We start from the raw sequence: 25,993 nt of genomic DNA, 5'->3' as shown, positions 1-25,993 counted from the left end.
ATGAATGCTGGCATTATGTAAATGACTTTGTCTTTAGAAAGTTGGATTGTGCATGGTATCTTGTCTGTTTACTCAAACATTTGCCTGCTCAGCACATACTAGGTATTGATCATTTTCTGTACCTAATTTCATCCACTTAGCACTTTAATAATCAATTAATTCCCTATCACAAATATTATTATTTGATAAATGGATACCAACACAGGGACATTTTATGGCAGGTCACTGCTCTACTGGGTCATCAGGGAATCTTCCACTGAGTCTGGTACCACAAGTTTTCATATTTCTCCCTTAAGGATGATGAAAGATCAGTGGATTCCTAAGTATCTGAAGTCTGCGGAGCCTTGGGTTGCTTAGAAACAGTGAATATGGGCTTGCTATGGCAACCCAATTTATCAGTGAATGAAAAGCCAGTTTAGCTGGCATTGTGCCGCCTCTCCATACTTTGATGGTAAGAATATTCAGATCAGATCCTCTATTGTATCAGTAGTTTTTATTATTTATACAATAAAACTATATTTATTAGCAATTTACATATGTACCAATTACAAATTACCAAATTTTGACATAGGAACTTACAGTTTATAATGGATAGCAACTACATGAAAATCAAGCTGAAACTTACTATGTAACGTTAGTACACACTTCAAATTTGTTATGTCTGCTGGTTATTACCCCATTGCCTAACTTTTATGTATAGGATTTTCATTAAATTAAAAGCATGAGAAAGCAAGACTAGTAAAGTATATTATTTATGTGATAAAAAAAGTTTCTGTAAATTTGACTTAGATTAATAATTCCATAAAAACAATCTATAAATTTATCTATGTAATGTAGTACATTTTAGTGATATTTTCATTTTATATTCACTCTTTGTTTTCATATAAATAGAATAAATGTGGTTTACCATAGTTTTAAAAATCTTATGCTTTAAGTAATATACCATGTAATCTGACACACAAAAGGTATTAGAGAATTAATTTATTTGAAAACACATCTTTATAATAATGGAAAAGATTTTAGAGTCTGACTCTCATCCTCAGTTTGAGGATTTGCTCCTTGGAGTACATTTTCAACTATTTTGCCCTTTCTGATTTAAGAGAATTTTTCCGATTTTAATGACACCTTTTCATTTTTTTTTTTACATATTCATGCTTTATAAGACCATAACGTCTGCACCTCTTCACATGTAGGTGTTGTATTTATCTTATCTGCCTATTGACTCAAACTCTTGTATGTTTGTCACAGTCTGTGGCGGAGGCAGGGCTGGCAGCCTCTCCTGAGACAAAAATGCTACCAGGTTCTACTTACTGTCCTTTTCTCCTGGGTTTTGGCATTTATGCATTTTGTTTTGATATTTAAGAGTTCATAGTCATAGTATGAAAAGTTCTCTTGAGAGTAAAAAAAAAAAAAAAAAAGTCCATCTCAGGTTGCCATGGGATAAGGAAGGACACATTTGGTGATATTTTCGATTTTTTCTTTGTACTTTATTCATTTTTACAGACTTCTGAAATTGATCAGTGTTTGGAATCCTCTAGCATGTCTCTTTAGCTGAGCGATGCCCCTCTTAAAGATAAGTCTCATGTCACAGATGGTAACAAGTACAAAGACAGAACTTAAACAGAGACAGAACTTCAGCCATTTTTCTTCAACTAACTGCTATCAGAACATAAAGGCCAATCCTCAGAGGTGCTTAAGTTTCTAGTGACTGGGCCATACTAACACTCTTGACAAAGGTGCATTTTGAAGTCAGATAAAGACCCACTGTCTTTTAACAAAATAAATGAGCAGTCCAGAATAAACCCTGTAAACAACCCAGAGGAATCAAACTATTAGCAAGGGATCACATCAGTTGATTTATAAAAAAAGATGGTCATGTAAAAAATTAGACGGTAGTGTATTACTATTCAGAAGACTTGGCGAAAATTTGGTAGGCAAAATAATACACCACAACCACTTATAATGATCTACATTTAATACCGAATCATGGTTTTTGGTGTGAATTATTTTAACATATTTTAGGAATCTTCATTTTAATAAATATGTCTATTCCTTGATGTGGATACAGAAACACAGTATATTAGATCACTTAAAATGTTTGGGGGGGGCACCTGGATGGCTCAGTCCATTGAGCGTCAGACTCTTGATGCTCAGGTCATAATCCCAGGGGTATGGGATTGAGTCCTGCGTGGGGCTAAGTGTGGGGCCTGCTTAAGACTCTCTATCTCCCTCTGCCCCTGTCCTCCACTCATGCTGTCTCAAAAATAAAAATAAACATTAAAATGCTTGGGAAAAGGTTATTTTGTAGGAGCATGTCATTCATCCTTGTATTGTACTTACTCAAGAAGTATCTGAAGAATGACAGAATCCTTTGTAAGAATGGTTTTCAGTTTTTAAAAAAAATGGCCCTGACTGAGCCACCCAGGCGCCCCAAGAATATTTGCTAATGTGAAAGAATCAGACTATTTGTTTAATACATGCAGATTTTTGCTTAAAGCAGACCACACCTGTTCTTTGTTGCACTTCACGCCCGGTGTCTACTAAATATAAAAAGGCATACATAGAAAATAACCATTCCTTTTAAACTTGGTATCAGACAACATGGAGAACCAAAGATAACCTTCTCTCCTACCAAATTATATAATATACCCATGTTTCTTTTTGATCTATCCTGTGATATCTATAGAATAGGTTCTTCATTATCTATTCAATGTGTATTTGAGCATCTATTATGTGTCTGGCACTATTTTAAAATCTGGGATATAAAAATCACTACCAACACAGTTCCCAAGTGAGTACATTATAGGGAGCTTCATTGTCACCTGCGCCCTTGCAACTCCTGAATGAACTGAGCTTTTTATGACATATTTTTGAGTATAACACTAAAGAGTTCTGGACATATGTAGAAGAAAATATAGTTACATGGTATTTTATATGTGTTTAATATTATACTAATATCTCTGTTACATATAGTGTAAAAAACCGTATTTCTGTCCTTGATTCTTTTTTTTAGAGGTCTCCTGATTGTGTTTCTTTTTTTTTTTTTTTTTTTTTTTTTACATTTTATTTATTTTTGAGAGAGAGAGCACAAGCAGGGGAGGGGCAGAGAGAGAGAGACAGACAGACAGACAGACAGACAGAATCCAAAGCAGGCTCCAGGCTCTGAGCTGTCAGCACAGAGCCTGATGCAGGCCTTAAACTCACAGACAGCAAGATCATGACCTGAGCCAAAGTTGGACGCCCCTCCTGATTGTGTTTCTTGATGACACTTAATGAACAAGAATTTTGGTTAGATATTTTATTTGTGTAAATGAGCAGTGATCTAAGATCCACATTTTACATAGAATATTGTGTTTTCAACTGAAACTAGCTGACTCAATAGAGGGATTTTAGGGGTCCACATAATTGAAAACTCCAGAGTTAGTACTTTAATTTTCTTTCTTTTTTCTTTTTTTTTTTTTTTTTTTTTAGGAAGAGAGAGGAAGAGGAGCAGGGAGAGAGAATCCTGAGCAGGCTGCACAGTGTCTGACATTGGGCTCAATCCCATGACCCTGGGATCATGACCTGAGCCAAAACCAAGAATTGGCACTCAAGGACTAAGCCACCCAGGTGCCCCAGTGTTAGTACTCTTTAGGCATAGTTGGATCAAACTTGTTGGCTCTTTCTCCTTAACTTTCTCTCTTCCACTTATTTGGGTGTTGGCTTTGACCCAGACTGACCTACCCTGAGTTTTTAAAAAGTCCCCCAGCAGGAAGAATATGTGTTTCCTTATTCTTCTACATAGAAGATGGGAATGGCATGGGGGGGGGGGTAGATAATAGTAGAAAGACTGATTCATACCAATGTTGAGCAAAGGAGCTTTTGTGAGTCCTGAGGGAAAATGCATGTTCTTGTAACACTCCCTATTTAATCAAAGAAAAATTTTAAATAGAGCATTGGCATTCTTAGAGGCGATGTCTCTAGAATCAAAACTTTTATAAATCAAAATATGGAGGCAGTTTTTGAATCTTCTGTACTCAGTATGGAAGGACATCTCTAAATGCTGAGTCAGTCACTCATGGCTTCTAGATCACAAGTCACTCCTCCCTATATAAAAGGCACTAAGGTTCTAGGGTGTGAAGTCCCTGATGAAACGTCACTATCTTGGGGTGCCTGGGTGGCTCAGTCATTAAGCATCTGACTTTGGCTCAGGTCATGATCTCACGGTTTGTGAGTATGAGCCCCACGTCAGGCTCTGTGCAGACAGCTTGGAGCCTGCTTTGGATTCTGTGTCTCCTTCTCTCTCTGCCCCTCCCCAACTTGTGCTCTGTCTCTCTATGTCTCTCAAAAAATAAATAAGTAAAAAAAATTTTTTTAATTAAAAAAAAAAAAAGAAACATTACTCTCTTTCTTTCCTCTGGGAAATTCTCAGGCATAGTGAAAAATCCCTTAAATAATCAACTAAATTCATTATGTTCCATCTTTAAAGATTGAAGCCAATTCCCTCAAACACATCTTAGTACTTATTTAATGGACTTAAAAACAAAAAACAAAAGACATTGTTCTCATTTTTAATTGTATTTGCATAGGATTGGATGAATATTGAAAGAGTGATACATATGATGGTAGAATATTATATCCTAGAGATAAAAAGCTTTCCAAGTAATGGATTTGCACCAAAAGACTTAAAAAGAAGATCACACTGTATTTTTTTTTCCATAACCTGGCTGACATAACAGACAAGCCAGAGAAAGTTTAGTAAATAGCATAAATGTAATTTAATATTCATTTTTTGAGTTTCTTGAAGAATTTAAATATTTCCTACTATACAGAATAGTAAATGCAAGGCTAATAGAATCAGTTGCAAAATATGGTGAAGTTTTGACTAGAATACTTTTTGGTAATATTTTGATACCTGTAATTGTACATTGAACTGCCACTGGAGGCTGGACGCCTTTCAAAACAGAAATATCTGTTAAGTGGATGATGTAAGCATGTTTGTAAAAGGAGTGAAGGACCAAATGAATTCATGGTTTCTGCTGATTTAGGGATAGATGTGCTTTTGTAAATGCAATTGCAATAAGTCATGTGAATGCAACTCCAAATTTACATATCCCAAATCATGTACCCTTTTGAGAGCATACTAGAAAGATAAAAATGAAATGTCAAATAGTCAAATAGAAATCAATCAGGACAGATACACATAGGGTAACCAAGGAAGAAAAGAAGCATGTGAAAGAGAGGAGTCTATACGGAGGCTTACTATAAAAACAGTATTTTGTGACATGCCTCTTTATAACATAGGAAACATTGTAATGGTTTTTAATTTTGAGCTAACTCATGAAATGGTATGGTTTTACATGCTTTTATGGACTTACTTCACCTCCCAATTTTACTCACAGTAGCCTTTTCACCAGCCTACTGTGATGACCCAGTTTTCCCTGTGGAGTTGTAGAAAATGAGAGGAAAAACAGGCCTAGCAACATTCCTGGATCATATCCAGAAAATGTTCTTTAGTCCTTGGAACACAGGAGGATGCTGCTTCAAGCCTTGTACATGCAGTTTGGGAAAACAAGAATATTCTCAGCATTCACCCTGAACAGGAAAGCACTGTGCTCTTTAACAAAAGGAGCATCACAGAGTCCACTGAAACCCACTCAGATAATATAAGCACTCCAATTCACATACGTACCTTTACCCATGAACTGGAGGCACCGTGGAGGAGGATACTTTGCTTACCTAAATAACACAACCGAGAGACCTTGGGCCCTAATAGCCAAGAAAACAGTTGTGTCCCAGTTGTCCTGAGGACAAGTGAGCTAATCAAGCAGAGCAAAACTAGCAGGACTAGTTCAGTCATGTATGAGGGACATTCTGTAGCAATTCAGACTCCATAACCTACTATTGGTTCCTTGAATCACAACCTCAGAACAAAAGACAAGAGTGACATTCAGGAATCTGAAAGGGATGGTCATGATAAACAGGTTTTGAGTCCTTGGTTGCTTGCTGGTGAGCTCAAGGATGACCGATAATTGCAGAGACGGTGCTGATGCTGCCTGAACCCACCTAAACCTACCCTAGTACAGTTACCACTAGGTCAATTCCTTTATCAGTTCCCTTGTCAGTGCCCTATATTGCAAAGCAAGGTTTAATGCTGCTGCGAAAGTTGCTGCTAAAGTAATGAAGTTTAATAGGCAAGTCAAACTTCTTTATGATTCAAAACTGAAGTATGGAGATCACAAAGGGAAGGTTTCACTCTACCTCTGATATGTTGCGATTTCTTTCAGGTAAGCAGGTACCCAGCAATCACAGAGACACATAGAGGACAGTTTCAGGATTCTGACATTTTAGAATTATTCTGAATTCATCTATCTGTCTCATGCAACATAGAGTGCTGGTGTACCACTTTTTATTCTGTCTGAATTCTAATGAAAGCATCTGGAATATGCCCATTGAAATATGTAAAGAAAGTGATTGAAATGATCCATAACATTTCCGGGTAAACATTTGCTTCTGAAAATTTTACATGTATATATTTTCAATGTTTGTGTTTGTTTTTCTTACAAACAACATGAGGCTTTATTCAAACGGAAAAATACATTTAAAGTAAAATGTTCGCTCTTGGAATCCTATGGGTTCTTTGAAATTTTAAGAATTTATTTAAAGTTCTTCCAAGGAGTTCATTTGATAAGTAACACTCTAAACCAAACTTGCTGGTCTCTTTGAAGACAGAAAACTAAGGCTCATTGAAGGGCAAACCCTTCCCTTAAGCCCACTAAGAACCAACCTGGGCAATGATGGTCCACAAACTGTTTTATGTTTCTTTAAAATGCCGGGTCACTCAGATGCAGGGTTTATCCCACTTCAAACAAACAGAAAAAGAAAGGTATCGGGAATATAGTTTTTCCTGTGTAGTGATTTTTTAAATAAATTATTATTGTATAACATGTTTCTTAGAAACCTTTTTTTTTCTATCTTTAAAAAGAAACCTAATTAGGTCGGTCTCCTTCTATGTCCCTGAAGAAGAGTGTGTGGGCACATGCACGCGTGCGTGCACACACACGTGCATACAGTATGTGTACCTAAGTCTTGTAGGAATCTGATGTCCAAGTGTGTATCTTTAAACTTAAGGTAACAGGTTGTCAGATGACACGGATGTCCATATAATTAGGTTTTTCATTGTCTCTAGTGTGATTAGCATGTCTCCATTAAATGGAATAAATCACTTTGAGTCTCATTATCCATCTTTTTTCTTTGATTAAATGTATTTTGTTTTTATACATTCATCACACACTTCAGCTTTTTACTGGTGTTTAAACAGAGTTAAAAAACCTGACATTTTAGGATTTTAAAGTACATCCTTTTGATCAAGCCATGAGCTAAAGCAAATGTAAACTGATGTCCCTAACCCCTCTTAAAATTATTTTATTTATTTAATTTTTAAGACCCCACTTCAGGGAGTATCTTAGGTTACCTTTCTTAATGATAAAATTTGTTTTGATTTTTTTTTTTTTTTGTATTTCAATTGAATAGTTTTTTTTTTTTTACATTTTTCCTGTCCTGTGAAATTTCAAATTCATTGATTATATTTTTTCTCAACCTTTTTAAATTTGGCATTTGTTAACTAACTGCTTGTTTTCTTTATTGATTATTGTGCTTCTTTTCCTACTATTTCACCATGCCATGTTTTCAGGCCTTGTTATCACTTTACCTGAATATTTCTGGTTTTCCCCCAAATAATATCCCATCAACTGTATGAATACAAATTACCCTGACAACTATGCTGATCATACCATGTCCTCATGTTTTCGTAGTATCATTTAAATGTTGACTTACTCTACTTCCCCTTAGAGAGTTGAGTCAGCTTTGCAAAGTGTTCAAGTAAAGATTAGGTCTGTCAACATTTTTAGATGGCCTGTGAAATTTACATATTGATTTGGCCCTGCCCACGTGAGCACTGTCCACATATACAGAGGTGCTCTCTGTTAAATCTCTTTCACACACATCTCCTACTATGGCTTCTATTAAACATATGGGTAAGTTTATTTTATAATTTTACTTCAGTATGTTTGCTTGTGTCCTGTGTTTCAATTTATTAGATCACATGGTTTAAGTCTAAACTTTAGTTACCCTGATATCCTATCCTTTATTAATGTCCTTGAAATTCTCTTTTAAAGGCCATCTTACAAGCCTGTATTTTAGTCTCTCAAGTTTTACTGGCATTACATTATACTGTTATATCTTAGTTATGTACATATATATTTATTTTTGTTCCTGCATGTTAAGTCCTTCCTCACCATAGAAAAGAGGTAAAGCATGCCACTGATTTCATACTTTCACAAATAAGGTAGCAATTGAAAATGATAGATGTTTATACACACACACACGTGTGTACATGTGCATAAATATGTGCATATGTATGTGCACATCAATCTCTATGGTTAGTTATCCCCAAGGATTAAAGTGATAAAACAAATTTTACTTACAGTTTGACACTGGTAACTAATGTTTTGAGATAGTTTACACATCTTTAGAAGGATTTAATTTCAAAATAATTCCGTTACTACTTACAGAATATGTTCACTGTTGATTCTTTGTTATGATTAGATATCATTTTCCTCTCAGTGTAACATCAATTTATTTACAATTGTTACTCAATTTGTACAAAGGTGTTGAGAAAAGTATGTAAAATTAGGTATTGTTCAAGAACTTTTTATCTGCTTTTTTTTTCTTTCAGAAAAGAGTATAGGCTCTTCACTTAGTCTCTCTGGGTTTTAATCCTTGATTTGGCACATACTAGCTTTGTGACCTACTCTAGTTGTCTAAGGAGCCCAACGGGTGGTATTATAGGTCAACAGGTAACACAGGTGAAATACTTAGTTCAACAACTGACAGATAGTAAGCCTCCAGTATGTGTCAACCCCCTTATTCTATCATCATCATAATTTGTAAGTCATTGCTTATCCATACAGTCCACAAATGCAATGTATATTATATCAAGATTCTTCTTTTCATTTCCTGAACTGTAAAAAAAAAAAAAAAAAAAAAAAAATCACTTAAAAAGTTCCATCTCCTAACAGAAGCTGCATACAGATTTAAATTAGGTAAACCTAACATGTGATTTGATCTGCAGCTTGAGGGTGTGGATGGACTCTGTATGATGATCCTCTTTGGCAAGAAAGAAAATCAGAAATACAATGACTGTGTGTTACTTACTGAGTTCACAAATCCTGCTGTTACTAATAATGTGATCAGAACTCAGGCCATGTGACCCTTCTTCTAGAACTCTTACAATTCATCTATCATCTGCTTCTCAAATATGTTGCAATATTTGTCATTCAATTTACTTTACTCTTCCTCTTTTACTTCGTAAGTGTTAAATTCCATGAATCAGCTTCTCTAAAAAATACTGTTACAAAGGATTTTGTAAACCATACAAATGCTAAAAGAAGTTTTATTATATTTAATACTTCTGAAGTAAAGAGAGCCTTTGAAAGCATGACACTATATTTAAAAGGAAATTACTGTGAAAGTTAATGGCATACAAGTTTTAAATTGTAGTAATATAATAATACAATGAAAATAGTAAAAAAGATTTTTTTTTTGTCAAATGCAGAAGGCTGGTTGGTTCCTTACCAATTAACAAAGAAAGGACAAACAAATTTAAAGAAAAAGAAAAGATGAACAAGGATATTATCACGAGTATTTTAAAATATAAATGGCTAATATACTTGGGAAAATAGGTTCAACTTCATTCAATTGAATATTTACCAATAAAAAAGTACTTGTTAGAAACTTAAAGTTCAGTATACAATAGTGTAGACAGGCATTCTCACACATTGTTAGTACACACTAACAATTTCACTTACTGCTGTTTATTGGTGTCCTAGAACAGGTAAACAAAACTATGTATGCATGCAATGATATTGTAATAGCGTCATACAGTGACAGCTGAGAACTACACTTGTGGTGAGCACAGCATAACATAGATGTTGAATCACCATGTCATACACCTGAAACTAACTTCGTGTGTCAGCTATACTCAAAAATTTTAAAAACTACATAGGAATTTTTAGCATTTTTTGGCAAGATCAAAGAACTGGAAATAAAACTATGTCCATTAAATAGGAGATTGGTTATTTAAAAGACAATACACCTGTTAGTATGGAATATTTTTCAATGATGGAAAAAGCACATTAACTCTATCCAAAACATGAGAATATCTCCAACGCACATAATAGGAGAAGAGTCAAGTTTCAGAAAGTATGATTTGGTGTATGAATGATCCCATATACATAAGAATGTAAATTGAAAATTCATAAAACTATAGGGGGTAGGGGAGAATTTTATAATTTTCAATACTTTTTTATTTGTCCATATTAGTTTAATAAAGTCCCTAAAATAAACATTTGCTTAATGGCTAATCATCACCATAGCAAGTATTTACTAACTATACATATGAATCCTTTATATTCTCACTGTCAGTCTTTACAACAGATTAGATCCATGGTAACTAAGAGAGGGGAAGTAGTTAGCAACCTTAACACACTTTAGGAAGTGACAAATTCCAAAGCCACACTCTGCTCCATTGACTTTCCAAGCAGATGCTCTTCATCCCAATCGAACCATTGAATATTTGTGGTACAGACAGCCAACATAGTAACGTCTGACTTCTGGCCATTCTCGCTCTGTTTTAGATATTATGGTTATGACAGTTGTTGCGTGTGTCCATTTACTTAACCGGTTACCAGCTATGAGCCTGGCCTGCACTCTGGGGATTCAGCAGTGAGCCAACCAAATGTCCCCCTCCTCATGGAGACAACATTCTAGCAGATGCAAAAACAGGACCAAACAGATAGCCCAGTAGATGGCTGATGGTGCTCTGTAATCTGAAGAAAATAAACCAGAAGGGAGAAAAGAATGGAAGGGGCTTGACTTTGAGTGTCTAGTAATCAGGCTCCTGTCAACTGCCCTCACTTAGTTCATATTATGACCTTCTTAGTTTTGCCCACTTTTTTCCAAAAAAAAGAAAAATAAGAGTAGTCATTGAACTCCCAACCCCCACTCAATACAACCATTGCCCAGTAACATCAGGATTCATTTGTCTGTCTGGGTCCAAACCCTATGTGGTCTCTCGCAAAAGAAAGGTTCCCAAAAAACTGTGTCTAAGCTGACTTCATTATGTTGGAAGTTTTATCCTTCATTATACTAGATGTATGTAGTGCTGCAGTGGATTTACATAAGGCAAGGGGTACTCTTCATATAAAATATATCTCTTCAAAATACTGTGGGTATGTAAGCTTTATAAAATGAAAACCTCAACATTCTTTACTTTGAAATGGGTACAGCATTTTTCTGCCTTGTTGTTTAAGGTATATATTTTGCTCAAATCTAGAGAAATGATTGCAGATTTTACTTAGCTGTGCCCTCTCGGGGTATTACCACACGAGACTCAGAAAGCTCCTCAGGAACTGCTGTCTATGGGATTGAACACAGCTGCCTCTGGGAATGTAGATTTGATTCTTTGGACTGCTCTTGGGAGTGTGTGACATTTTCCTCTCCAGAGACAGTCAGAGGGTTTGGATGGCATTAGGCTACTGATGAGTGATCCAAGTAAGTTCAGTGTCAACTTAAAGCATGTATTGTGCTTGTATTTTTTCCGAAATGTCTTTCTCTAATAGTGTTCATAATTTCATCATAATTTAATGATCCTTTCAGTATGTTTAAAATATGCTCTTTAAAATAGGTACTATCTGAACTCCTGTGTTGGTGAGCTATTTCTCAATTTTCATACAGGGGGTGGGGGTGTAAGTGTGTTTGAATTAAAGTTGAGAAGAAAATATATCAAAGCAGCTTCAATACAATAAAATAGATGTTTTTAATTGAGATATTCATTAAAATAGCCTTTTTCTACCTTTTTTGCTAATACAGAAAATACCAGAGATCACAGTTAGAGAAATCCTCTTTTCAAGCTACCTGAAATCTGTGTAAGTTATTCTTTTAAAATGAGTAGCATAAATCACATGGAAATTGTCCAAGGCCATTTCTACCTGATCCTGATTAAGCGGTGTAAAATTTGAAAAAAAAAATCCCAATATATCTAAAGTATTAATATCTAAGTATTAATTTTTAAATAAATGTGTCAGTAAAAATACCTTGGAAAAAGAAAGTAATGCCTGAGGGAAAAAGAGAACTTTGAATCCTTTTCCAGTTGTATTGCACTGCTAACAAATGAAAAGATTCACCACATACTCAGAAGGGGCCACATGACCAATCCAATGATAAGAACTGGTTTAAATATGATCTAATGGACTAAATATATTTCTGCCTGTTATTGTTAGCTTACTTTATTTCAAGGTTGACTTTGAGACATTTATTCAGCTGGCCTGTCTGATAGATGACAGTTTAACTGTCTAAAGATTTTGATCTCTCTTACACGATTTTGAGAATTTCTCTGCAAGAATGGGTTCTTAGTATTGAGGGTCTCCCCCCACAGGCTTTTTATTTTTATTAGGTTTTAAAATAATACCTTTCTTTTAAAGTAACTTATGTTTATGCTGTTTTTTTACATTAAAAGTTCATCTTAGATGTAATCTGTTTAAATGCTGTTTAATAGTTGTATTTTGGCTGAAGAAATTTAAGGGAAATTTAATTTTTTGTTTTTATAGGGATATTTTGCTCTGCTCATGAAACTTCTGTAAAACTAACAGAAAATGATGAACAGTTAAGAATTTCCAGTTAAAACAATATGCTATTTCCTTTTTTAAAGTCGGTTTGTCATCTTTGTTGATAGTATCTCCAATTGTTTTCAAAATTCTTAGTCTTTATGCACGTCAAATTAATGCTGTATAGCAAGGTACATTTTAATTCAACATTATGAAGTTTTGTAAGCTAAGTCATGACAAAGAAGTGATACTGCTAATCCTTCCCAGTTTATAATTTCCACCCCCGGAACCCTATTCGTCATCTGGAATAATGATTGTGCAGTAAAACAGAATACATAGAGGCAGCGCAGCAAGTCAGTTCCTTTTGTTTCTCTGGCCTCTGACTTACTTGGACGGGAGAATGGCCAAAAAAAAAAGTCTGCTGAGTATCTCAGATATAGGGAATGGGTCCTCACCAGACCATAAAAATAGACCAGTAAAAGCCATAACAGTAGTGTGATGTGTGTGGTTTTTTTGTTTTTTGTTTTTTTCTTTCCTAATTCCTCTGGCAACAAACCACATACTGGGATGGGATTTTTTTTTTTTAAGCATATTTAAACTCACACACTTTATGTAATGAGGATTTCAGTGTAGGGTTTTTCTGCAGAATACCATTTGGTCCTACTAAGAACCGTCTGTTCAAATGTTTGAGCATTTGATTGAAAAATCCTTCTTAGCCTTTTTAAAGGTAAGTCATATGATTTCTTTTTTTAATAGAGAAGATTTCTGTGTCCCAAATGATAGATGACTCTACTATATAAACCCTCTTAAGAAGTTGTAAAACAGTAACAACAAAAAGCTTGTAACTGTTTTGGTTTTTTTTTCCAAGTCATTATTTAAAAATTGGGTTTGTGTTGTTTTCCAAGTTGCTAATCTTTCTACATTTTATGTTAAAAAATATTAAAACCTTGTCTAATGGTCAATGACATTTTATTTTTGATGTTTAAAATCTTATGGCTGCTATAACCTTTACTTTTTAATATTTAAAAATGAGTTTTAATCCAATTGAAATTGCAAAACTTTCATTGTACACATAGGCTATTTATACCTGATTTTTAAATTAATAATAAAAAATTATCATAAAACAAATATAATACATTAGTTATAAATGATTTGCCACTCATGTCAATATGCTTTCCAGTATGCAATTAACTACTGAAAAGTAACTAATTACTTTTCAGAGTCATTACTGTGTTTAAATTTTTATCTGAACTGCATTAAGTTTTCGTGAACCTGACTTTGTAACATGGTTAAACACAATATGTATTTTGGATATGTTCTTGTTAGGTATTTTTTTCTAATGAAAAAGATACTATAATTGCTACTGGGAATGGTAAGTTATATTGCAAGTAATGATTCTAGATTTAATTAGTATAAATTATATAAAATTTGGTGAGAAAATAAAAACCAAAACTAATACTTTTGACTATTTAGGAAGCTTATAAATTTCAGCAAATTATTTCCTTGAATGTTGATACCAAGTTTAAATAAAGGATAAATCACTCTAGAAAAATTATAAGTTTCAAATTAATTACAGTAAGTTAATTCATATATAACTGTAAATGGCATAAATTCTCTGGAGTAAATCTTAAACAGTTTCTAGAATCACCAAGAAACACAGTGTATGATGTTTTAAAAATGTTTGCACATACTTTTCAGTCCTCTTCTATGTGGTCTTAAGTTAGTAACGTCTTTTGGGTCTAAAATAAACATTGCTTTCAATACTGGCTCACAAAACAACCAAAATGAAATTTTTAAAAGTTTCGTTATTCAGCGTCCAGTGGTCCATTGGGTTTTATGAGAAAAAACATGAGGAAAATTTTTATTTACTAGAAACACAATTAAACCAAAACAATGATGAATCAAATACACAACCATCAGCTAACAGGTTAGCCCAGGAAGAATATCATAATTACAACTGGAAAATATGTGGGCAGAATGTACTGGAAATTTTAGAATTTCTTTTTTTTTTTTTTTTTTTATTTATTTTTTTAAATTTTTTTTTTCAACGTATTTTATTTATTTTTGGGACAGAGAGAGACAGAGCATGAACGGGGGAGGGGCAGAGAGAGAGGGAGACACAGAATCGGAAACAGGCTCCAGGCTCCGAGCCATCAGCCCAGAGCCTGACGCGGGGCTCGAACTCACGGACTGCGAGATCGTGACCTGGCTGAAGTCGGACGCTTAACCGACTGCGCCACCCAGGCGCCCCGGGAAATTTTAGAATTTCTAATTGCCTCCCTTATTTTTTATGAAAACGTTTGGGCATGTTTACTCCAACACATTTGAATCTTGTGGATTTTTTGTTTCTGAAGGAATTCTGTAACTATATTTTGATTTAATTGTAAGCTGTTTTAGTTCACTGGCCCAAGTTATGGCTAAAAGTTTCAAATAGCATCTTCTAAGCTAGCAGATGCCTCTCCATTTGGGTGATACTCTAAGTTCCTATATACATAAATAATAAATAATTTAATCAGATTTTATTGTAATCTATGTGTTTTGCAAATAATCATTCGTGTAAACTATACGTATTTATTAGATTTCTAAAAAAAATATTTGACCAATATGAAATAACACTACACTGTTTAATAGTAAGGTTGTTCAAAATAATATTTCATGATAACATATCAAAATAACATTTCCTATGATAAGAATTTTATAATATCATTTACTTTTATTTGGCATTCACAACCTTATCTGTTTAAAAAAAAGTTTTTTTTAAGGTTTATTTATTTTTGAGTCAGAGGCAGAGCATGAACAGGGGAGGGGCAGAGAGACAGGGAGACACGGAATCTGAAACAGGCTCCAGGCTCTGAGCTGGCAGCACCGAGCCCGACTTGGGGCTCGAACCCACAACTGTGAGATCATGACCTGAGCTGAAGTCAGACGCTTAACCAACTGAGCCACCCAGGCACCCCTTACAACCTTATCTGTTGAGTGATATATAGCATTTTAGAGAAAATTAAGCCACAGAGAAACTATGCTATTAAGACCCAAAACTGAACCTAAATCACTTGACTTCAAATTCCAAAATCTGAACTATTGTAGATCACATGCTATCTTACTGTTTATACTATAATTTGGGGTGGGGAAAAAAAAAGCATTCCTGTCTGAGGTTCAAGGATCAAGAAGAGCTCTAGACAATCTTATTTAAACCAACATGAATCAAAGAGAATCATTTCAAACCTATAGTAATCCCTGTAATCAAGTAATCCAAAAGACAGGCTTGTTTCTAGAAGGATCCTTAGTATGATACATGAAGTACAATATACTTACTGCTTTAATTTTTTAAGACTACCACCAAGTTTTAAATTGTAACATTTTAAAAGTATAATTTAGTGATGTGTCTTATTGTTTCATATTATAGATGTTTATAATTTTTTTTCTATTGTGTATTTTTAGCTACACCTATTCTAATATGATAAAAAAAGGACTGTGGTAACTTCATTAAGAAAAGATATGAGAGAACTTCTCATCTAGTTATTTAAGAGTCTTCTGCAGAGCCCTGGAGTTCTGTGAGGATTACTCAGAACCCAAGTGAAGTGTGACATGAAGGGGAAAGGGCCACAGAGTTCCTGCTCCCTTTTATCAGAAGAGGTTTTCTGCTTATATGTTGGAATTTCATGTAAAGAATTCTGTCTCTAAACAGAAGTTTATAAAGAACTGATCTAATGGCCTTCTGTTTCCACATGATGAAATGCAACCAGATTTAAATTACTGATTTACACCCATTACAAATAGCTGGGATTTGAATCTGCATCTTACTCATGTCTAGGAAACCATGGCTTTGTAAACACACCTAGTTACAGTGTAGGGCCAGAAAGTGAAAAGGAATTTAATTCTGAAAGCTAACTTTCATCATTGATACACAACTTGTTAAATTAATCACCCCTCAAAACTCCAAAAATGGGGTCTGTGGGCAGATACTGTATTTATTAGGTAAAGAAGGCTGTGTATCAAAAGAACAGTGTAATGTGTGTGTGCTTGAAAACAGAAGTGTGTGGTCTGGTTTTCAATTCTAAGAAAATGTGGGGGGAAAGTTCATGGATAGAATAAGAAATCTGAGATACTCACTCATGAGTAAGAAAATGTCATCCCGGCCCTGCATTCATTTATGGTACAAATACTTTTGTAATCTGAAGCTTTTTCAAGTTTTGCAGTTTACATCCCAGAAAATTTACCTCTGGGTCATGCCTTTTCTGGGTGGAGTTTCCCAAGGAATACAGCTTTAATCACACATGGGAAGAATTACAGATTCTCTAAGAATTTTCTCTGATTTTCTGACCTATTTACTGGAAAGGTTTCTTATAGCTCAGTCTCTCAAGTTTCTACCACCAGGTTTCCAACATAATGGAAAGACATAATGCTCATAAATTCATTCTGGAAACACTCCACTGATTTGACAACAAAAAAGTAAAGAAAAAAAAGTACCCTTTTTTCCTTCTTTCAAAGATAACCCAAGGGAATAAAATACACTCACAAATTCTACAAAAGGAATAGGATTTATAATCTATAAACTGATAGGATACAGCTGATCTCCCTCTAGGCTCCAGAAAGGTATGTGATAAGTGATATTTTAAAATATGCCTTTTTTTCTTTTCTCTGCTTTATACAAGTCTCAGCAATTGGTTTTTCTTTACTGTACCTGTGGTGATTCTTTGCTTTCTAAATTTATTTACTTGAAACAAGAAGTAAATTATTGCAGATTTCGATGTCTTGTCTATTCCTATGAAGGAGAAATAACAATAAATAATAAAATGCAATCCAAAATTAGCAAGTGAAATAAATTACTATTTTAATATGTAAGGAATTTGTTATTAAGAAAACCAAGTTCACAAGACACAAATTTACAAGCCTTGCCAAATTTGAGAGGAGAATGGGGACAAACGACACTTTTTTTTTCCCCTGAAGATAAACATGGGTGGAAAAACTGGTGAATGTGCTGTAACCTGAACTCTTCTCTTATGTAGTCAGCGTGTGTCTTACATAATGTGTTGGGTCCTCCTTTGCCTCAGGTGAATAAAACTAAATTTAATAATATGAAGCATAAAGCTAAGGGAGGAGTTTAATAACAATACTTCATTACTCATAGTTTCAAGGCACTGAAGGATAATGAACCCAAGTAATGTCGCGTATCTTACATATTATTAGGGGAAAAAGTTGGAAACTTACAACAAAGTAACAAAAGTGAGTCAATCAGTTAAAAATTTGAAAGAAGTACATAAACACAGTCTCTCTCAAAACTATTAGTACATGTGTGAAGTGATGTTAGATTAATACTTACAGCTTTGTTTATATATCATCCAGACCAGTGTTATTCCAATAACTATCTAACGGCATGATCAACAGAATAAGTTACTGGATACTTCTTTTTTCTGATGGGCTTGACTCAACAGCAGTGGGATGGATACACTATATCACTTCAGTTTTAAGTTTAAAGCAGACAGAGCCTATGTAGGACCCAGGCATGACCATTACTTGACAGGCCTGGGGCTCAGGGTCCTCAGAAGTCATAATCATGAGTTTCCAGGTTTAGAGAGGGAAGTATTGGACAACATGTGCTGTTGCCTGAGTCCTCCAGTGGACATTCTTGGGACTCTTTGCCCCTTGCAGAAACTTTCCTCTGTAGTACATGGGCTACTTGAATAAAGGAGAATAATTCTGGCAGAAGTCCAATTCACAACTAGGTTATGGCACCTAATCTGGAAAAGGGCAGATAAATGCACAAAATATTTTAGCAGCCATAGAATTGTAATTTTTAAATCATTTTATTTCCATATGTCAGAGTTGCAAATGACATTAATAGGAGTGAAGTTTTTTAGTGATATTTATATAGAACATAAAATAATTTTCCAAAAGGGAAATTTAATACTTGAGTTGTTTCTTTTATGTTTTTTTGTTTTATTATTTTTTTCAACGTTTATTTTTGGGACAGAGAGAGACAGAGCATGAATGGGGGAGGGGCAGAGAGAGAGGGAGACACAGAATCGGAAACAGGCTCCAGGTTCTGAGCCATCAGCCCAGAGCCTGACGCGGGGCTCGAACTCACGGACCGCGAGATCGTGACCTGGCTGAAGTCGGATGCTTAACCGACTGCGCCACCCAGGCGCCCCTGTTTCTTTTATGTTTTTATTTTGCTAGAAAGAAAAAGAGAAAGCATGAGTGGAGAAGGGACAGAGGGAGAGTGAGAATCCCAAGCACGCTCCTTGGTGTCAGCGCAGGGCCCAACGAGGGTCTTGATCTCACAAACCATGAGATCATGACCTGAGCCGAAATCAAGAGTCAGATGCATAACCAACTGAGCCACCTAGATGCCCCTTCAGTTGCTTTTTAAAAATAGATTCATGACGGGCTCCTGGGTAGCTCAGTTGGTTAAGGGTCTGACTTTGGTTCAGGTGATGATCTGGTGGGAGTTCGAGTCCTGCGTTGGGCTCTGTGCTGACAGCTTAGAGCCGGGAGCCAGATTCAGATTGTGTCTCTTTCTCTGCCCCCGCCCCCTGCTCATTCTCTCTCTCTCTCTCTCTGTCTCTGTCTCTGTCTCAAAAATGAACATTTAAAAACATTAAAAAAAATAGATTCATGATACCATATAAAGAAAACTGCAATTTGACTCTGGGGATTTCCTTTCCCAATTTTTAATTGGCTTTGCAAAGCCATAGATTTCTACAGAGATTCTCATAGAGCTTCCTCAAAGAAAGGAGTATGTCATGTGGGAGTAGGGAGACCAGGCTGGGAATCAAGGTCACAGGGTTGCCACCACTGTTGTACTCCACAGTCACTCTGCCTGTTGGTCTTCCACGTAAGAATCTGAAGAACTGATTCAGCTACTTAAATTAAAAACTGCCGATCTCATCCTAGCATCTTATTTTACACATGAGGAAATTCAAGTCCTAAAAGATGAAGTGATTTGCCCATTGTCATCTGGCAAGAGAGTAGTAGCACATCAATTTTTGGTTTAATCTACTAGTCTACTGGTCTTAACTACACTACGTTATTAGATCCCTGTCTTGATTACTACTTTAGGTATAACTTGGAAATGAGACATAGAGGATGGTGTCTGAAATGATGATTCAGCCAATGATTACTTAATTGGCTCCCTTGGATATGACTATTTGTCCATAGTATACAGACCACCCAGATGGGTAGCATGTTACATGATTTCAGAGGGCAAGGAAAGCTGTTCCTCACACGCCATCTCCAAACAATTAATACAGAGCAAACACCACTTGCTCAGTGAGATATGGAAGTCCATAGGAAAACCAAATTACTTGTTTAGACAGCTTATAGATGGTCCTTTTACATTGGGAAAAAAACCCAAAAAACGTGTAATATTAATAGTATTCACACTTCTTAGCTGCTAGAACCTCGGTGTGAATGAATTCAGTTTATCCTCCTTTACAGTGGAAGTATCCTAGATAGAAGGCATGGGTAAAGGGAGATCACAAAGATAAGAAAGGGTAAAGAGAAATGAATAAAATTGTCATGGGAAAACTCTGTAACATTTATCTTCACAATATTGAGGAAAAGTCTAATTTTCCTTATTTTCTTAGCTATGCAAGCAATATTCCTGAAAAACTAAACGGTTCCTCCAGTGGAAATAAGTACTAAGAATATCCTAAGAGTGGCACTTCTGTTGGAACAAAGCTGTGGAGGGAAAATCTGAGACCATAACAAAGTAGAATTTTTGTTATTACATTTACAGTGTTGACAGTAATAATTGGCATGTGACTCTCTTTTTTTAATCTATAGTCTCCATTCTGTTGGCATTTATGTTTTCCATGGCCTTGGGCAATAAAGTAGGGAATTTTTGTTTACAAGCTACAAAGCACATTTTGGCTCTTTATCAACGTCAGGTCAGCCCCATTTAAAAAAATACTGTTACAACCAAAATATGAAGGTGTTCTAAAATCCTAGAAGTAATAAATTCTTATTAACTTTGTTAAAATAGAATCCACTCATTTCATTAATCATTTTCTTTCAATCTTTATGAAATAGCCACATACTGTATAGAAAGATATCAAAAATAAGACTGACTAGTGGAAATACACACTGGCACAAATTAGTTGATTTTAACAGAATTGGTGTGAATCAAATGTTCATGATGACAAAATAAATAATGTTGCAGTTTCATATGTAAAAATAAAAACAAAAAAACCCTGTGAGACTAGTAGCAAAGAAATGCCTATCATTAAACATCCTTTACATTCATTATGTATCTTCTTTAAATTCTTCCCACCTTTAGTGTATTCAAAAGCCAATTATTAACAATGAAATTGAAAGTACATTCTTTAAAATATTTGTTTTTAACACTATAAAAAAAAATTCAAGCATGAGCTCAGTATTCATGAAAGATTTTTTTTAATAGTGATTATAATTTTGGTGTTATTAGACAATATTCTGGTATTAATTTACTGACAATGTATTTTCCCAATGTAACCATGGTTTTTTTTGTTTTTTGTTTTGTTTTAACAGATAGCTTACAAATGATTAGAAGAATTAATTCTTTCTGAGACTCCTCAGATGATTTCCTATAAAATTTGTATCTTGCCGTATACTTGTGAATAAGGTATAGTAAAGACACCGTCTATTACCATACTTGATTAGCACTGGACAGAGAAGACATGGGTCAGGATACCTCCAGTTTGCAGGAGAACTCCAGGCAAGATGTGGGTGGCTGTGCTTGAGTGGAGAAGCCAGATAAAGAGCGAAGATGCATCTAAGTGTCCTGGGCTGAGGGTAGGTAGATGAGGGAGAAAGTACAGTAAGCAAGTTCTCCTTAGATAAGATTTCAGTGTTAATCATCCATAGGAAGAAAATTTTAAAAGAGGGGAATTTTAAAGAAATACTCTATATGACAATGTTCTTTATTTCTTCCACTGGCAAATAGTGAAAAGCAAGAAAGGAGAGGACGTAACCAAGAAAGTCAATTTCATCAAACAAAAATTATTTATTCATAACCGCTAAATGCTTGTTCAGTTGTGTTTTCTTTGTACTTTGATCTTCTTGTACTGATATTTAAGCTTCTGTTTTATGATCTCTTTCTAATGCTAGGACCAGACCTCTGGAAACCACCTAATCAGACCTGGGAGTTTGAAAGAAGCAGGTGCTGAACCTTAATTTCTCCCCCGATTAAGAAAATGGGCTGTGACCGAAACTGTGGGCTCATCGCTGGTGCTGTCATTGGTGCAGTCCTGGCCGTGTTTGGAGGCATTCTGATGCCAGTCGGAGACATGCTTATTGAGAGGACAATCAAAAAGGTACAAGTATTCTAAAGGATACTTCTTGTCATTCATTTCTTGTCATTTGTATTTCGTGGTAACTGGCAACTTTGTATCTTTAATACAAAGTTGATTATGAGCCATTACAACTTCACACAGTTGAGAAATGTTAAAAGCATAATGTACTTTTAACATGAATGCATCACTATCTTAAGTATAATATCCAAATTCTCATCAAAGGTGTTTAGAAGTGTACAAGTTAGTAGAAATAATTGTTTTTCATTGTGCCTAAGGACTATATTGATGAGCTTTTGAACGAGAAATAAGTATGTGTATTTTGTGTATTATATAAATTTAAAATTGTGTTTAATAATGAAACAGGAATCTTTGGTAAAGCTGGTATAATTTTTTTATTTGGTAAACTGTTGCTTTTTCTAATATATGTAATAACATAATATTGTTTTATAAACATTCCTATTTATAAACATTTATACTGATTCTGCCAAAATACTTCCGGAAATGTTACGTAGGACAAATGTCAGCATAAATGAAATGAGTTGACTGTAGTTTTAACAAAAACTAGAGTGGTTCAATAGCCAGGCTTTGCACAACAAAGTAGAGTTCATCTTCCACTTTCCTTCCTTCTACTGTGCTTCACACTCACTGACTTGAACTGAGAGAGAGTAGGAAGACTAGAATAAGAAGCAGATTTGCTGAAGTCCTAAATCAGTGGGTGGCAAATTGAATCAGCTTCAGGAGTTTGAAGACAGGGTTTAAAAAAAAAAAAAAAGAAAGAAAAAAGTGACGCTTCTAAGAACATTCCAAGAACAAGATAACATAAGAACAGGGATAACTGTGAACTTTGAGAGTGTGTATCCTGCCCCAGGGCTAGTATGCTCAGGTTTTTTACACATAATCCTACCCAAGTAAAACCTATCTGAGTGCTGGCCTCAGCTATCAGCCTGCTTAGATGTCAATGCCCTGGCAGAGACAGATAGACAGATAGACAGATAGACAGATAGATAGATAGATAGATAGATAGATAGATAGATAGACAGATAGGAACCATTACCTCAATAACATCCTATTGTCCTATCTTTGATACTAAGACATTAATACACACACACACACACGTATATATATATATACACATACATATGTATTTACTCAATAATAACATAAGCATTTTTATCTTTCGCTAACAGATTGTAAATCTTCAACCCCATGCATTTAACTTTAAAAATATATTGTAGGGGCACCTGGGTGGCTCAGTTGGTTAGGCGACTGTCTTTGGCTCAGGTCATGATCTCATAGTTCATGAGTTTGAGCCCCACGTCAGGCTCTCTGCTGTCAGCGCCGAGACTGCTTTTGATCCTCTGCCCCACCCCCCTCTGCCTCTCCCCAGCTCTACTTGCTTAGCATTTGACAGAGATGACATGGGTCCACATACCTTCAGTTTACAGGAAAACTCCAGGCAGGATGTGGGGGGCTGTGCTTGGGTTGAGAAGCCAGATAAAGGGAGAAGATGCATACAGATATATATATATATATATATACACATATATTTATATATATATATAATATATATAAATAATATAGATTTATATATTATATATGTTTATTATGTTTATATATTATTTATATATACATAAATATAAATATAGATAGAAATTGAATGTCATCCCCTCCCTTGGAATGTCCAGTTTTCTTGCTATTATTCATGATACAGTTCAACAGAGACAGGCAGATGCTGGTGAGGTGGGGCTTATGTAACCATGTGAGTTGGAGCTCCATTGCACAGCACTCTTCCTATTCTATAAATTCTGCTTCCCTTCTGCGCCTTCTGTGGAGAAAGAACAGATACATTATCTGTACTAACACTCAGGCTATAATTTATCTTCTGGAAAAGTCTCCAGAATGGAAATTCCCAATAATCTCCCACTACACAGCATTTTAGACTGTTTTTTTCCAACACACAGATGGTGTCCAGTAGTTGAATATTGTTCACTTATCTTTTTCTTCTTCATTCAACAGTATTAGTACAGATAGTTTTTCTGTTCAATCATGTGCAAAGAGCTAACATCTATTTTAACTGTCTAATGTATATCTCTAACTTCATAATAGTTGTTCATGAGGAAATAAGAGTTTTGAGATGTCAAAAAATTTACTTTTATATAGTGACAGAGAGTAAAATAATTTTTTTACTTCAACAAATATAAAATTTAACCAGGAGAAAGCATAGTATACCAAAACATAAAGAACCATGAAACTAGGGTATTATATGGGAATTTGCTATTTAGAAAGAGAAGTCTCAAAACATTTGATCACTTCTGAAACGTGAAACTGTTGGATTTTCAAAAAGGATAAGATTTTGGGGGGCGCCTGAGTGGCGCAGTCGGTTAAGCGTCCGACTTCAGCCAGGTCACGATCTCGCGGTCCGTGAGTTCGAGCCCCGCGTCGGGCTCTGGGCCGATGGCTCAGAGCCTGGAGCCTGTTTCCGATTCTGTGTCTCCCTCTCTCTCTGCCCCTCCCCCGTTCATGCTCTGTCTCTCTCTGTCCCAAAAATAAATAAAAAACGTTGGAAAAAAAAAAAAAAAAAAAAAAAAAAAGGATAAGATTTTGGAAGTTCATCAGAGGGCTGAAGAATATTATAGTAAAAGGTGTGAAATGCAACTAAGTGCTGTAAAAAGGGAAGGAAGAACATATCAAATGTGCCCAGAATATGGGATCTACAAAAGAGATGATTAGAAAAACAACATGGGGTAAAATATATGAAGCTTTGAACATCAGGAAGAAGAATATTTAATTGGCCATGTGACAGGCAGTAGTGGTTGGTGGATCTTTCCTGGTAGGTGTAAGAGATAACAAAACCTGCATTTAACGATTCATATCACATGGCTTCCATTTATTTAGTGCTGTGAAGAGCTTCATATATACTAATTCATTTAATCTTTGCAGATATCTATGAGATCCTCTTATTGTACCCACTTTAGTCACAAGACCTTAAATCTACTTGCCAACTCATGTGGCCAAAAGGAGTCAGTTCCCAAACCTAGACAATCTGAAGGCAGAGACTAGACGATACACAGTCTTGTGCAGTATGATCCTAAAATAAAGAGTTGGAGAGACCAAAAACAGGAGAACAGGGGGCACGTGGGTAGCTCAGTCGGTTAAGCATCCAACTTGTGGTTTCAACTCTGATCATCATCTCACGGTTCATGAGTTTGAGCCCCACATTGGGTTCTACACTAACAGTGCAAAGCCAGCTTGGGATCCTCTCTCTTACTCTTTCTCTGACCTTCCCCACTCACACACTTGCTCTCTCTCTCTCAAAATAAATAAACATTAAAAAAAAGAGTTTAAACAAAAAACAGGAAAACAAAGAAAAACTATGCAGGACATGGCCATTTTCAAGGAGAATTTAAGATTCCCCTTTAGGAAAATCTTTGCACAATCTGCACATTATGTAACAAAGACACTCTGGGCTAGTGTGGTGGAGTACATAGAAAAAAATGGGTGATGGAGCGTAATGGCAGTTTGGATATGGAACTAAATTAGGAGGGATGGTAAAAACACTTCAAGATGTCCAGTTGAATTATTGGGAGAGATGTATATCTTAGGAGAATAAAAGAGGTTTTATGAGTGTTTTGACGTGAACATCAGTATTTCAAAGGTCAGTAGTCAGATTGGTTTGATCACTGATCTAGAGATTACAGATAAAACTAAACAATCTATTTGCTATCTAGATGGCTTGAACGTCCAGACAAAAAAATAGCAGAGAGATTACTATAGGTTTTATACATAATTCAGAGGTATAAAAACAAAAAAAATGATTTTATGAACGAAGAAATAAAAACAGAAGAGTGTAATTACTTTGGAGGTTAATATAAGGCTAGTGCTCAAAGAAAGAGAAAATGCTCTGAGGCAGATGAAAATTCAGGAAATAATGATTAGGACATGGTTACTAATGTTCTTGAAAATATAAATTCAGTAGGGTAGGGTAATAAAGAGAGGTATGCAACAAAGAAATAGAGTGCTTTCTCTTCTTGTTTTTGAAATAAGAGTTATCTGTGCAATCTTGTACAAGACAAA

The 25,993-nt window shown here is 35.2% G+C and overlaps 2 protein-coding genes across 6 annotated transcripts in view; one reads left to right on the top strand and one right to left on the bottom strand.

Moving 5' to 3' along the window:
* The window catches only part of GNAT3 (G protein subunit alpha transducin 3), a 314,655-nt gene that overhangs the window by 176,947 nt on the left and 111,715 nt on the right, over positions 1–25,993 (bottom strand). The gene's annotated exons all lie outside the window — the stretch shown is intronic.
* The window catches only part of CD36 (CD36 molecule (CD36 blood group)), an 82,464-nt gene that overhangs the window by 30,225 nt on the left and 26,246 nt on the right, over positions 1–25,993 (top strand). For 2 of the 5 annotated variants that reach the window (XM_086696825.1, XM_086696824.1), the window contains exons 2-3: positions 21,156–21,249; positions 21,735–21,940. In XM_086696825.1, coding sequence (XP_086552951.1) covers positions 21,821–21,940 — 120 coding nt within the window. In that variant the 5' untranslated portion in view covers positions 21,156–21,249; positions 21,735–21,820. Of the gene's footprint in view, positions 1–7,955; positions 8,016–13,013; positions 13,372–21,155; positions 21,250–21,278; positions 21,420–21,734; positions 21,941–25,993 lie in introns of those variants that run through there. The other 3 variants (XM_086696823.1, XM_086696822.1, XM_025929477.2) reach the window with 3 other exon arrangements.

The sequence above is a fragment of the Puma concolor genome, chromosome A2, assembly GCF_028749965.1.
Source record: "Puma concolor isolate L17-30 chromosome A2, mPumCon1.1.hap2, whole genome shotgun sequence".
Classification (NCBI taxonomy): Eukaryota; Metazoa; Chordata; class Mammalia; order Carnivora; family Felidae; genus Puma; species Puma concolor.
Note: the sequence above shows the minus strand (reverse complement) of the source record. Positions and strands in the feature narration are given on the sequence as shown.